The sequence below is a fragment of the Schistocerca americana genome, chromosome 10 (assembly GCF_021461395.2).
Source record: "Schistocerca americana isolate TAMUIC-IGC-003095 chromosome 10, iqSchAmer2.1, whole genome shotgun sequence".
NCBI classification, from domain to species: domain Eukaryota; kingdom Metazoa; phylum Arthropoda; class Insecta; order Orthoptera; family Acrididae; genus Schistocerca; species Schistocerca americana.
The window spans coordinates 202,579,657-202,595,497 of record NC_060128.1 but is presented as its reverse complement, the minus strand read 5'-3'; the positions used below and the strand labels follow the sequence as shown (position 1 = coordinate 202,595,497).

The 15,841-nt window shown below is 41.8% G+C and overlaps 1 protein-coding gene across 7 annotated transcripts in view; it reads right to left on the bottom strand.

Moving 5' to 3' along the window:
• The window catches only part of LOC124552523, a 49,415-nt gene extending 34,974 nt beyond the window's left edge, over nt 1-14,441 (bottom strand). For 2 of the 7 annotated variants that reach the window (XM_047126835.1, XM_047126830.1), the window contains exon 1: nt 14,248-14,400. In XM_047126835.1, coding sequence (XP_046982791.1) covers nt 14,248-14,287 — 40 coding nt within the window. In that variant the 5' untranslated portion in view covers nt 14,288-14,400. The other 5 variants (XM_047126831.1, XM_047126834.1, XM_047126829.1 and 2 more) reach the window with 5 other exon arrangements.
• Between the last annotated feature and the right edge of the window lie 1,400 nt (nt 14,442-15,841).

The window sequence follows — 15,841 nt, the reverse complement described above, 5'->3', positions numbered from 1 at the left end:
CTGTAAATGCTCAATGCCTTATCGACACTTACCCTATGCCTCAACCTGAAGAATTGTTCACTAAGCTTGCTGGAGGCCAGTATTTTTCTAAACTTGACCTGTCAGAAGCTTATCATCAACTTCCTCTCGACACTGCTTCCCACCAGTTTCTGGTTTTTAACATGCCTTTCGGTCTCTATCAATACCAACGATTGCCATTCGGGGTTGCCAGCGCCCCTGCTCTCTTTCAGGGATTCTTGGAACAATTATTGCTCACTGTCCCTGGGTGTATAAATTACCAGGATGACATTGTTGTCACTGGCTCCACCACTGACGAACATCTTCAAAAACTCCGCACACTTTTTCATGTCTTACAGACTGCCGGTCTTAAGTGTAATCTTCAGAAATCAAAATATTTTCAGGCATCTATCACGTACTTGGGGTTTCAAGTCTCTTGGAATGGTACTTGTCCGCTTCAGCAAACTGTCGCTGTGATCGATGCCCTTCCTCGCCCTACATCTGTTAAGGAACTGCAGGCCTTCTTGGGGAAAATAGCTTACTATCACAAGTTTTTACCGTCTGCTGCTTCGGTGGCTCAGCCGCTGCATCGCCTGTTGCATAAAAACGTGCCTTTTCACTGGTCCGCGTCATGCAATGCGGCTTTCCAGAAACTGAAGACTGCTGAAACAGGCCCCGTGCCTGGCTACCTATCGACCTGGCCAACATCTTGTTCTTGCCACGGACGCCTCTCCATACGGGGTCGGTGCAGTCCTTGCGCACCGTTTTTTCTGACAGTTCTGAACAACCCATTGCTTATGCCTGCAAAACGCTCCGGATGCCCAACAAAAGTATTCTCAAATTGAAAAGGAAGCTTTGGCCATTATTTATGCACTTCATAAGTTTGGTGTTTTTCTCTATGGATCCAAATTTCATCTTGTTACGGATCAAAAACCACTTGTTTCCTTGTTTCATCCATCAATGTCACTTCCCGACAAGGCTGCACACTGCCTCCAGTGTTGGGCTCTTTACTTGTCTCGTTTCAATTATGAGATTCATTTCTGCCCGACGGCTCAACATGCGAATGCTGACGGACTGTCTCGCCTTTCCGTGGGTCCTGATCTGGCATTCGATAGGGATGAAGTTTTGTGTTTCCACCTGGATGTTGTCGAGCAGCGGGTTATGGACGGGTTCTCCATCACTGGGGACTGACTGGCGGCTGCTACGGGTTCTGACCCTACACTCTCCCGGGTTTTACACTGTATTCAGATGGGTCGGCCAGATTGTCCGTCCACTAAGACTTCTGATCCGTTGCGGAACTACTAAGCTTTGTGTTACCGCCTCACGGCTAGGGATGGTGTTATCCTCCTTTCCACCGAAAATGCTTCGCCGCGTGTTATGGTACCTGCGTCTTTGCGTGCTTCGGTCTTGCGCCTCCTTCACCAAGGGCACTGGGGTGTGTCTTGCACGAAATCTCTGGCGCACCGTCATGTGTACTGGCCCGGCATGGACTCTGAAATCACATACACGGTCGCTGCCTACGGCCCTTGTGCACCACAGGCCACCGCCCCGAAGTCATCTTTGTCACTGTGGCTTTCACCTGAGAAGCCGTGGGAGCGTATTCATGCTGAATTCGCAGGACCTTTTTTAGGTATTTACTGGTTTCTCGTTATTGACGCCTACTCTAACTTTCCTTTCATTGTCCGTTGCACATCGCCTACCACTGCGGCAACCACCAATGCTCTAGCTCGCATTTTCTCTTTGGAAGGCCTTCCCTCTACACTTGTTACTGATAACGGTCTGCAATTTGCCTCTTCCGATTTTGTGGATTTTTGTGCCCGTCACGGCGTCATGCATGTCACGGCCCCTCCGTTCCATCCACAGTCAAACGGTGAGGCTGAACGACTGGTCCGCACATTTAAGGCTCAGATGAGGAAACTCCTAACTTCTTCTTCTGCTGCTGATGATGCGCTTCTCCAATTTCTGGCTTCTTACCGTTTCATCCCCACGGGTGACCACAGCCTGGCTGAGCTCTTACACGGCCGACAGCCCCGCACGCTACTTCATCTTCTGCGGCCTTCCACCTCACGGCCGCGGGTGCCTTCGCTTGGCCGGTTCACCGCCGACGACCTCGTATGGGTACGGGGATACGGCAGGCGGCCAAAATGGAGTCCCGGCCGCATCTTACGACACCGTGGCCGACGCCTGTATGAAATCCAGACGGACTCGGGTGTTGCAGTGCGTCATTCAGACCAGCTTCGGCCTCGAGTGCCGGCAACGCCTGTTCCAGATGCCGCTACACCACCTTCAGCTCTACCTGACGCTCGGGATCCTGGAATCTCTCATTACAACACAGTCCTCTCACCATCAAATCAGTGCCAGCACTAGAACTGATGCCACCAGCAGACGTGCCCATGCAGGAACCAGACGACCATCATCTGTCGAAGCAACTCTACTCGCCTCCTTCTCCTACGGACGCAGACACATCGCCCATGTCACCTGTTATAACATCCGGACTTGCTGCAACGGACAGATTGGTGCATGGGGCCCCAGCAGATTCGACCCCCACGTCTCCTGTCATCTCGACCCTTTACCATCGGGGACACTTCCGTCCGTACGGGAAGCCTCCTCCTCGAGACTTTACGGCCAGTCAAGCAACACCTATGGATGTTAGCAATCTACAGGCCACCTCCATCAAGACCTGTGCAAAAAATTCAAAGGGGGGAAAAGTGTTGTGATTCGCGAATGATTGGACTTTATTATGGAAATACTGCTAGGACAATAATAATTATAGCCAGGATTTTACAGAGGATAATAATCAAAATAACCATAATCTACCATTGGCCTTTATGATTAAGAGATTTACAAGACATTCAATTTCGTTAACTTTAAATGGTGATAATGAGATATTTAAATGAGGTGAGGTGACTTATCAGTGAAGGAATGCATGCAGTTTCTTGTATATGAATGATTTTGTGAGAAAAGTCATAACAATAAACCTCCCTTTAGTCGCACTATATGAAATGTATACAAGGAACATTTACGTAACTTCATTCACACCCATTTTGTTCTCAACATCCAGTTGTGGAAAAAGTTAGGATTTGTTCACCGTTTCCTCTGCTCATCTTCCTGCAACACGCACATTTTCTTCAAGTACCCATTCCACACCACTCAGTTCCCATCTAAGGTCAACTGAAGCTAGTACAGCAACAGTAATATGCCTACTGCCGAAGAAGAAGCAAATACAATGGCAGACCCACATGACCATTTCTTTTACATTAAAAACAAAGTGAATAAAGGAAGAAATCCCCTCATTTTCAATGGGTAAACACAGTACGAAGGCTGATTTAGTTCTTGGCAAACTAGATTGAGAATGCTTACACATTCTACCACCACCACAGTAAAACAGCTGATGGCCATGGTCCACGACTATACAAAACAAATTAGACTAAGTCAGATTTCTACAAAATGAAGTATTCTTAGATTTCAGAGTTCAGCATGGAGTTAAATAAAACATAAAATGTTAAGTCTTATGCACTGAAAAGTGCATAATAGGGTGGGAACAGAAATTTTGCTTTTAAAATATGGTGCTTTCTAGTGAAAGCACCACATTTTAAAAGAAAAATTAAAAGAATAAATGCTTAAATTAAAAGAATAAATGCTTTAACGTACCACCAACAGCTAAAACTTCTAACAAAAAAAGTTTTTCAGCAAATTGAGAGCATACTACAAACAGAATGCCTAGGACAAGATAAGATCCCTGGATGGGTTACATACAACAAACGACGAAGTATAAGAAAAATCGACAGGAAATTTGGACATTTCTCTCTGTTGTTGGCAAATATATATTTCCACAAAAAAAAAAAAAAAAAAAAAAAAAAAAAAAAAAAAAAAAACCACATTAATTGTGATGAGATGCATTAAATTTCATTTGGGGGCAGATAGGGTACAAAATTAGTTGAATCCTTATTAAAGAAATCATCTAGCTCTTTATCGACACAGGAAAATCACGGAATAGCTAATCCCGGATGGGATTCGAACTGTTGTCTCTCCGAGACACAAAGTTAACAAAATTGGCAGACAACACATGCACTGTTATCTAATGGCAATGAGGAACACCACTATTCCAGTTCAAGCACACACTTTTCTGGTGCTGTTGAAAAATAATTGTAGGGTGAACATCCAGTGGTATAGTCCTCTTCAAAATTTACTTTCCTGCAGCTTTATAGCCACTTCTCAAAGACTGAAGAATGTTTGTGCTATACAAAACCACCAGACGAAAGGAGATTAAAAACATTAGCCTTTAATAATCGAGTATACAGAGAAAATCAAAACTGCACAAATTATTATGTAGCAATTCAGTTATCTTACACTTCTCAGTGTTATCCAATAGCTTACATTTCATACCTTGTGATGTGATGTAACAAGAACACAGAGCTTTAAATTTCTGTTTTAGCTAATCATCAGTGCATCACAGAGTACTGGTGTAAGGATTATGAACTGCAGCACACGGTATTATGACTGTGCAAGTTGCTAATGTAGGTCTGCCTTAAAGGGTGGGGATCATGTATCTATATTAGCTTTAAAGCTTGAGAAAATCTGACCACAATTAATGTAATTGTCAGCCACTGAAGCAACAAAACTAGATGTCTCTAAGAAGTTAACGATTCTGTGTGTTTACTATTCACCTACTGGTAATGTGAACACTTTCGTCAACAAATTAACTGAAGTTCTGGAAAGGGTCCCAGCCCCTGAAACCAGCATAATAATACACTGAGACATGGATATTAACACAGATGTTGAGGGGGACATTAGTAACAGCTTCCCAAACATTTGTGAGCACTTCTGGTGCGGCACAACTGGGAAACACTGCTACAAGGTTTTCAAACGGTGCAATTTCAACTTTAGAGCAGGTACTTACAGGGAAAATTTTAAGTGTTTATATGAAATCTCGAAATTTCGGATCATTACTGTCAGATAAACATGCAAAACTGCAAGCCTACAAAAGGATTTTCTCAAATCTTAAGACTTATAGGTCATCGGCAGATCAAAATTGGGATGAAGAGCATATGGAAATTGATATAGAAGCTAAACACTCTAAATTTCACGCATTGTTTAAATTAATTTTTTTGGAATGACAATTCCAAAAGTATCCATTTCTTCCTCTCCAGATAAAGAAGAGAGATGGACAGTTACGGGTATTCGAAAGTCCTCACTGACACAAATGTCTCTCTTTCTTTCAAAAGTACCCCACTGATCCACAGTTTGTCAAGTACTATTACAGATATAAATACAAAGGTGGATACTACTTGCAGTGAAAAAGTCGTCTGATGACAAATTAATATTGTCGCAGAAGAAGCTGAGTAGCACCGTGCTATAGTGGTTACGATACTAAACTGCTGCACGGAGGATCGCGAGTTCAAAACTCACCTGGAATGTTCGAGTACATTTTAGAAGTATCCACAAATGTCAAGAATCATTGTACTGGAATATTCTATAGCTTTATATTTACTGTACGTGTTCTGGCCGGAGGCAGTTCACTCCGCACTCTCGTACGTGCAAGTGCCGAATAAACTTTCGTTAAGTGAAGTTAGTGTTCGTCATTCATCTAATTACACCTTCTTCTACGTGACATTATTCCGGTGGAGGCGCCGGGTATCAGAACTTGTGATAGCGCACATTATCGACGGCACAGTGGCTCCCATCAGGCCACGACAGAGCCGCCGTTTACGCGGCAAGAAACCCGAGTTCGAGCCATATTCAACAGATCGCAATCTACCGGAGACAGAAGAAGAAGAAGAAGAAGAAGAAGAAGAAGAGGATGTTACGATGACAGCAACTGTGTGCCACCACATGAGACATCCTTCCGGGTTCTCTGGTGCCAATGGCCAAGATCCAAACAAGTGGCTGAAAGTATATGAGCGTATAGCCAAATTTAACAAATGGGATGACACCGTGTGTCTGGCTAACGTGTTTTTCTACTTGGAGGGCACTGCCAAGCAACGGTATGAGAACAAGCTGGGGAGTATTCCAGGACGAAATGCGCAAGTATTTTGGCGACACACAACGACAGAAGTGCAAATTTCAATATCAATTAAAGTGCAGGGCACAGGGTCCAGGAGAAACTACAGCAGCCTACATTCGAGTCGTCTTGGAGCTGTGTGAAACAGTGGTCCCTAGGATGGAGGAGGAAAATAAGGTTGCACATCTCATGAAGGGTGTTGCTGAGGACATGTATCAAGCCCTGCTCCTGAAGGAAGTTTTGACAGCAGATGACTTCATAAAATAGTGCCAGTATACAGAGACAAAGCACCAAACAGGAATCACACTCGAGCAGTTTGAACAGCTTCCAAATGTCGCATCGATGTCTGTGACGCAGGAAGCAACTGATTTCACAGGTGTTCGTCAGATAGTGCAAGAGGAAGTTCAGAAGGCACTCAGATTGCACGGCGAGCAAAAAACCGAGACGCTTCGAGAGGTCATAAGGGAGGAAGTGGAACAGACATTGAACCTAATCTCTCGTCCTTCATTTCCCTTTAAAATGATGAAAAAGTCAAGACCCAGGTGGAATTACATTCCTACAATGCCGCATGAGGAACCTGTTTGGGCACCGAGGAAGACTGACGTCTGGAGGACCAAGTATGTTTCAACTACAGACGACCGGGACACGTGGTGCGCTATTGTCGAGAAAGGCGGCGGATATTTGGTGACGCCCGCGCCAGAAGACAGCAGACTCATCTTAGTCGATGCCAACTCCGGGACGACAAAGATGAACAAGAAGATATGGGTGCAGGACGACGTAGGTCACCATCGCCACAAGCTAGCCGCTGGAGAGGATGCTCCAACACACCGATCAAGGTCTCCATCACCATTTAGAAGCTCCAACCAATCACGTAGCCACCGCAACCCAGAAAACTAAAGGGTGCGGCCTTCTTTTGAGGTGAGGCCGCCGAAAAGAAAAATCCTCCGCTGTCGATCACTACAAAAATGATAGGAAACTATGTCGATATCCTCACGGATGGCCAACCAGCCCAAGCTCTTGTGGACTCTAGAGCATCATATTCAGTCATTTAGGAGAAGTACCGTCACCAGTTGCAGACCGTATTCATCGACGACAAAATATTTCTGCTGAAGGTGGCTAGTGGGAAATATGTAAAACCTACAGGAAGATGTACTATTCGTGTGGGTATAAGTGGCTATACACAGCCCTCAGAATTCATCATCTTACAAGAGTGTAGTCACAACGTCATTCTCGGATGGGACTTTTTGAAAGCTTCTCGGGCAATTATAGATTGTGGTCGCTCGAAAATTATGCTAGACGAGACGAGATACTGTGTACAGGAAGATGCGCATCCGAGTGTGCAGAGACTGTATGCTGGATGAAGTTATCATTCCTGCAGTCAGCGCTAGAAAGGTAGCTGTCACGTGTCATGCTATGCATCAAGCCAAGGGTCTTATAGTGGAATGTAAGGAAAGCATACCACTGAAGAATAGCTTGGTCATCCCAGCCTCTGTTGTCTCGTTTAAGAACGGACTCAGTTAATTGTGGATAGTTAACTGTCACCGAGAACCGCAGATCCTTCAAAGACGCATGTGCGTAGCAAACTCTGAGCCGTTAACTGAAGAACAGCTGAGCGTCGCAGAAACCTCCCATGCCGAGTCTGTGGGTGAAATTGGCACTATCACTACGAGACAAGATCTTCTAGCTCGACTATCACCAGATTTCACTAAGGAACAACAGAAGAAGCTACTTGGCATTCCTCAAGAGTTCTCTGAATGCTTCAATCCACAGGCGAAGAGCAAATTAGACAAATCGACGGTGAAACACGGATTAGCACTGGAGACCATCAACCAATAAGCCAGAGAGCATACTGTGTGTCAGCAACATAATATTGAATAATTCGTGACGACGGTTGGTCGATTGGGGTTGAAGGGACCAAACAGCAAGGTCATCAGTCCCTTGTTTCAAGTGTGGTCCATTCAGATAGTTTGACATCTCAGAAAAGTCAGAACGATAAAAGGGAAAAGGCTAAAAAACGTAAAAGTGCAGTCGTGTCATCAATGGTAAAAACAAAATGAGGTAAGTTAGCAAGAGAGCGACCCCAAGGCTATGCTAGAGACAGGAAATATCCCACCTCTGAAGCAGTAGAGGCAAGACCACCTGCAACTTCAAAGCGTTCAACCGCTAGAATGTAGAAGTGCGTATGGGAAAAGGAGACTAAGCAATTCTAAAAAGTGATAAAAACAGAGTAAAAGGAAAGAAAAGAGGATCTTGGCCAGGGAGGGGAGTCGGGAATCGCCAAACACAGCTTACAGTGGGAGATACCCCAACACTCACCGCCCTGCCCTAACACCAAAGTGAGATTAAAAACCTTTCACTGAGAATAAAAACCACTTTCCCGGAGGAAACTGAGAACCAGTTCGACTATCCAGGAATCGTCAGCCAACATCAAAGGTAAAGTGCGGGGAAGTCTCTACTTACTAGGCAGGGCCAAAAGAAGGGGGCATTCCACCAAAATGTGGGCTAGTGACGGGAAGGCTCCACAACCACGAAGTGGGGGTAGCTCATAATGCAAAAGAAAACCATGTGTCAGCCTAGTATGGCCGATACAGAGATGACACAGTGTGGTCGAGTCCTTTTGGGAGAGGCGAAAGGAAGAACGCTTCGGGCCTGGTGTCACCTTAATCGCACGAAGCTTATTAGACAGGGAGGTAGCCTCCCAAGAGTTGGCCCATGATTGTGCAAAGTGGGATTTGATGTGAGGCCACAAATCCACTGCAGGAGGGATTACAGAGAACATGGGGTAAGTGACTGCTCCCCCGGCCAAATTGTCAGCAAGCTCATTACCTGGGATACCCACGTGTCCAGGGACCCAAAGAAAGTCAACGGAAAAAGCAGCACGGTGAAGATTAGCGAGATGCTCACGGATGGCCGAGACCAAGGGATGGTGCGAAAAACACCAGTCAATAGCCAGAAGGCCTCTCATTGAGTCCGTACATAACAAAACGCGGTTGTGTTGGGACTGGTTAATAAAGGTAAGGGCCTGGGAAATTGCCATCAATTCCACAGTAAACACCCCACATGTAGGTGGCAGCAGATCATTTTCCGTGCCAACAGAGGACGTGAAGGCATATCCCACACGATCACCAGATTTAGAGCCATCGGTGTAGGAAACAACAGCGTCCCGAAACTCTGATAAAAGTCAGTGGAAAAAGGAACGGAACACCATTGGGGGCATGCAATCTTTCGGACCTCGGCAGAGGAGAGCTTCTATAAAGTTTGGAAGGTAGGAGACGAGGTACTGGCAGAAGTAAAGCTGTGAGGACAAGGCGTGAGTCGTGCTTGCGTAGTTCATATGGTAGAGCACTTTCCTGCGAAAGGCAAAGGTCCCGAGTTCGAGTCTCGGTCCGGCACACAGTTTTAATGTGTATATACTGTATGTATTCTGACTGGAGGCAGTTCGTTCTGCACTCTTGTACGTGCAAGTACTGAACAAACCTTCATTAAGTGAAGTTAGTGTTTGTCATTCATCTAATTACATCTTCTTCTAGGTGACGATATATACTGCAGAAAATAAAAGCAAAGTGATGTAGGAGGTTATAAAATAAGAAACTCGAAAAGGCAGACACAGGCATAACAACATACAAGTAAAAGATGGGGGTAGAACAATGGAAAGTTCTTGGGAATCATCAAATTTTGTAAATACATGTAGCACCCACAATAACTTATGAAGCAAGAAAGATGACGATGATGATGATGATGATGACGACGATCTGCACAACAGAGCATTAAGGTTGCAAGACTGTACAACAAGTAAACAAGAAGTTTTCAGGCATAGGTGAAGTTACTGTCTCAGTTCTGAAGGTGTGCACAGATAGCATGCAAGCCACATTAACAACCATCATAAATGAATCTTTCACTTCAGGTGTTTTTTCCAGAATATCTAAATATGTACAAAGAGAAAAGTAATGCTCCAAACAATGAATACTACAGACCAGTTTCACTGCTGTCTTCATTCTCAAAAATAACTGAAAATCATGAAAGAGAGGCTGATAAGTTACATGAGTAAATACATCTTTAATGAATGACTGTGTTACAGGCATTTTCTTAGACTTGTCCAAGGCTTTTGACTATTAACTACTACTGACAAGCTAGAAGCACTAGGTATTAGAGGTAATGAATACGAGTGGTTTCAGTCTTGCTCGGAAAACATCCGAACTCCAATTAGAGAAAGCATATGACAGCCTCAAGGATATTTAGAACAGAGTAGTACATAACAAATTAATGTTGAAATAAAAAAACTAACAGTACACATTTCAGAATAAATAGAGGAAGCAACTCTGCCATTTTAAGCTTAGTGATAAATCTATAGATTGTATAGCATAGGGATGAAAATAAATTGTCAGCTAATATGGAGTGAAAAACAAAGACAGTGGCAAAAAGACTCATCAGCATGCTACGCTCTTATGGTGTTAGCATCAGTTTGTCACAGCCAATGTCTTGTAGTGACATACTATGCCTACACACACTCAGTTCTTAGCTATGGGATTTTCTTCTGAAGACTGAAGGCACAAAACATGCACACAGTTTTTAAATAGCAGAAAGTCCATAAGACTAAGGAGTGGCTGCAGTAGTCCGGTTCATTGCAAAGAGTGATTTTAAAAAATTGGGCATCTTTACTGCACCCAGTGAGTACATATAACAATCAGTGGTGCACATGAGGGAAAATATTAGGGTCACTACACATCAAAACACGCAATAATTCAAGGATTTGTAACCCTCTATCTCAAATTTTCACAAAACCTTGCACATTTGTTTGTACTTACAACATAGGAACATCTGCAAAATATTTTTGGTCTCAGACTATAAATTTATTTTAAATCGAATTTTAAAGGTAGTGATATTCTGATAACTGGGCTCTTAAAGAATTTCAGTGCAAAAATGGTATTTATCTACATAAATGCCCATAATTCAGGTGTTTATGAAGCTTTTAACTTGATTTTTTTTTTTCAGAAGTTAAGTAAGGCAAACAGTTAACAAATATCCCGTTATTGAAGTAGTAAAGTTACAAAGAAACTTTTTTAAAAATATTTATATATGTCAATTTTTGATTTCAGAAAAAGTGCAAGGACGTGGAAAAATGCTTATATCTCATTTCTCCAAGCCACTGAGAACCTGACTTTGGTCTTAAATAATCCCTTAGATTGTAAGCTTTCTAATAAAATAAAAATTTTAACGTGTCTTCTGCTAATTGACACACACCTGAAATCAAAATACTTTTTGCTGTGACGGAAAAGGATCATTTTAAGTAAGGTCAGCCATTCACTGCCTCAGATGCAATGGTATCAAAGTAGCCTATTTAAGTATAACTCATTCTGGGGAAGCAAGTTAATTTTAAGTGTGAAAACTTATTTCCTTTCATTTGACTAATTAAGTAATTTTTTAAAGATTATTATATATATATGATTCATGTGTTCAGGCAACATGAAAACAATGAAATAATTACTGAAATTCTTGGTTGAGAATAAGTGACATGCAACACTTAGACTATTTGGCCTCAGTTACTCTCTGTCTTTCTCCGAGACGGGTCATATCTGTTTGTCGTGGTGCCTGTATAAATTACGGTTTAAGTGAATTAGTGCTCAGTTAATTTCAATGGAAAATGTGATTCATGCAATGTTGGAAAATTACTAAAAACATCATGTCATTTTACAACCTGTACCTTCGTATAAAAACTCTACAAAAATACAAGAACTGAGTGAAGACCAATGAGATTTGGTACTGCTGCGATTAAATATGAACTTCCCACAAGATCAAGAACTACATTTGTTTAAAAAAAGACAGCTAAAACTTTCATCACAAGCAATGCATATTACACAATTAAAGGTTACTTAGTGGATGGTAATGAAATGGGGTACTATAGTACCTTGTCACATTTCAATACACGGTTATGATTTCGGTTTCCCAAGGTTCATATGTCAAAATATAATGCAGTAATATCGGTTTGCTGTTTTTTCAGGTGGACAGTCGAGAGGGGGCTGGAATAACCACTGTCACCAGCTGGACTTATCACAGTTGGGCACTAACCTGTTAATAGTTTTAAAAGTTTAATTACTCTTTCTTGATGTGGAATGGCCCATTAATAAATATTGCACTAATAGTTCCATACATAATCTTAGAACAAGAGTCAGTTTAGAGTTACATTTATTGCAGTTGGCAAAAATATTGTCTCTATTGAGGTCGAAGTAGACTGACAGTGACGTCATCTGGACGCGTATAACAGGAGTATGTGAAACAAGTTAATTGCTGGATGTTTTTGCCACCACCCGATTCTGATGTGACAGTTCTAGTGTCATTCAAAGAAAGTCTATGGTCAATAGTGTGTGAATACCTAGATTATACTATACTGGTGACCAACCTGCCAAGTATAGACTGGGGTGTTTACGGATTCAATGTGGGGGATACAGCAGGCAGTCATGAGAAATACTTTTGAACATGTTTTCTGAAAACTGTGTTACTCGGCTAGCTTGCCAACCCACATGCAATGGACATATCTTAGACCTTGCAGATGGAAATAGGCCATAGATTATCAACAATGTCAGTATAGAAATGGGGATTAGCGTTCATGATGTCATAATAGCAATTACGATTATGAAAGTAAATAAATCAGTCACGAATGCTGGGAGAGTGTTTCTACTAGACAGAGCAGATAAGCAGTTATTAACATCTCAGATAGTGAGCTGGCATCACTCAGTTTCAGTAAGATGGATGTAGAGGAATTTCTATTTGCTGAAACACATTGATTTCTACTCACGTCATGAACAAGCAGCAGCAATTCTGCAGTTACAAGCGACAATATTTAGATGGTTATAAATTACCACAGATTTTTGTAATAACAAAAAAGTAGTGGCTCTCTTTGTTAAGAGACATTGCAGAGTCGAGAGCGGAGTCTGAAACTGATTCAAGGGGCACAGCAGAATTTTCTCAGTCCAAAAGTCATCAGTTGGTGTCTTAGTGGAACTGTTTTCTATTTCAAGTGATCAGAAGCAGTCCAGGAGTCATCAGCAGTTCTCCTGGATCATTAAGGCAAATTTCAGGATACTTCAGTAATCTAGGATATAGCCCAACTCCTGTCAGTTCTGTAAATCTACGGTTACTACAAGTACAATTAGTGTAACACATGGTGAGGAAATAATAAATTGGGTAGAAACCTCCATATTCATAGGTGTCCACATGCACTGATAAGACTTTGAATTGGAAAGAGCACATTTTGGAACTCAAAAAACAACTTAGGTCAGCCACATTTGCACTTGGAATGATTGCAAATATTAGAGGGAGACAAATCAGTAATATGACATATTTTGTATACTTTCATTCAATAATGTCATATGGAATAATATTCTGAACTAACTGATCTTTAACGAAGAAAGTCTTTATTGTGCAAAAACATGCTACAAGAATAGTATGTTATCTCACCCATGATCATCTTTAGGACACCCATTTAAGGAATTGGGTATTCTGACTAGGCTACTGCTTTACGGTATATTTATTACATAATGAAGTTCGTTATAAATAATCCCCTACAGCTCAAAAGGAACAATGATGTACATAATTACAATACCATTAGAAAAAATGACACTCATTACTCCACATTAAGATTGCCTTTAGCACAAAAACGGCTGCCACAATACTGCAATATAAATTTTTGATCAATTATCAGTGATATAAAATGTCTGACAGGCAGCAAAGTGTAAATTTAAGGCAAACTGAGAAATTTTTTCCTTAACAACTTCTCCAATTTCGCAGAAGAATTTCTATTACTGTATTGTGTAAAAGATTGTGGGTAGGAATTACTAACTCAACATCTATGTAGGCCTATATTTTTGTAAAAAAAAAAAAAAAAAAAACTTACACTTGTTCAGAATGTGACGGTAAAATGACTCGTTCCACATCTTTACGCCTGATGGTGCAAAATAATTCCTGGAACATACAACTACCTATCCCCTTAAAGTAAGATTGTATGCTGCATTATCTGTTAGGTTTAATGATTATCACTGTGTTACTTTCTGAAATCCTAAATCATTTTAGGATTATTCTTGGATGAATAAAAGTAAATAAATAAATGAAAAGTATCATAACAATCAGCATTAACCTAGGTAGCACCAATCCACACAAATATCAAGACGCCAAAGTTAACGCAAAACTGACAATGTGTGTTTCTAATCACGCATTTAGAACCAGATACGTCCACATATGCCTACACTAACCACCTTTGTTCAATTGTATAACATCATCCTCGAGGCTTTCCATCTCCCTCGCCTGTTTATCTTCTATTGGGCAACCAATTTCTCATCTAATAACCGGTACAACTTACACTTCCCGCGGACATGTAATCTCGTCAAAGAACTTCAAGTGAACCACAAAGAGATGCTATTTTGTCTAAAACTGACATGGTGAGACCGTGGCTTTCACAAGTGTACGTTTACACTGCCTGCGATGCGATGCGACGCGACGCGACGCGATGCGAAGCATAATGGCCAAAGCGATGCAATACGATGGAGCGTTCAGATTGCACACGATACAGCGCGCGCCATCTGGCCAGCAATTGAGCAGTCTCGGCACGATGTCGTGTTTCCTGGACCCAGTAAATTCTTTTTAATTAGAAAACAGTGCTCTGAGAATTCAACGCAGTCGTGAATGGGTGCATGAAATCAACAAGGAGAGGAGGGCTTGAGGAGAATTTCATCATTTGTACAGTGACTTGAGAAAAGATGAGGATAAATTTTGGAGTTATCCAGAATGAGTACAGAGACATTTGATTATATAGTGCCGTCTGTTTCAAATACATTACAGAAGCAAATCACAAATTTCAGAATGGCTATTATCCCTGAAAGAGTTATGATCACCATTAGGTAAGTACAATATTAAGTTTACAGCAATCATTTTATTATGAAAAATTTACAAATTGTGATAGATTCAAACTTTCTTTTAATAAATTTTGATATAGTTGACAATGAGAAGTAAAATACATCACAGTTCACTCACTTAAGTATCAAAGTTTTCAGAATTTTGGTGGCTTGAAATAACAATGTCATCAGGTTCATTTTCAGAAATGACTATTTCATTCTGCGGATTTCCAGCAATTACGATTTCAACTGGATTTTCAGGTGCATAGGGTGACATCAACGAATGTGCAGTGGAAGTGGTTGATTGTTCCAATTCTTCCAAAAGAACCTGCTGAATTTTTATCCTGGCTCTCAACTGAGCTGCTGGTGATAGTTTTCGCATTGCTGGCAGCAAACTCACTACAAAATGATAGCTGTCATCTTGCGTTTCGACATTAGTTGCTCAATTAGCTTCAACTTTTGCTTCTCTATATTTAGCAACTCAGAGTTTGTCGATTTCTTGGATCTCTTGTTTTGGTTTGTGTGTAGGGTGGGTGAGGGAGGACGCATCGAAACGCTACCCTCTGAACTTACAGACGGTCTTGAAGACCTGGCTTGATTGGTTTCATCAGGTGAAACACTCTGTTTCTCTGTAAGAGCTGGTGAAAATGGTACGTCGTCGTGTTGCGATGCTGTTCTTTTACTGTAATGAACATTAGTCTTGGTCTTCCGTGGCGTCATTATGTCAGTCAGGAAGGTCATTAGCTCGTACCATGGCCAATTGGATTGGAAATGCGGCATACCACCTTCGTCTCCTGAACGTTCAGCACGAGGTTTTTTGAGTTCAGAGCGGAAAGTGTCACGTAGGTGCATCCATTTATTCTTCAGTACCTCGCCTGAAAATATAGACGTGAAATTCCAAAATGACAGAGCAAACAGTAGTGCTTCAAGAAGAGCGAGGAGTGTCAGAGAGGCCTTC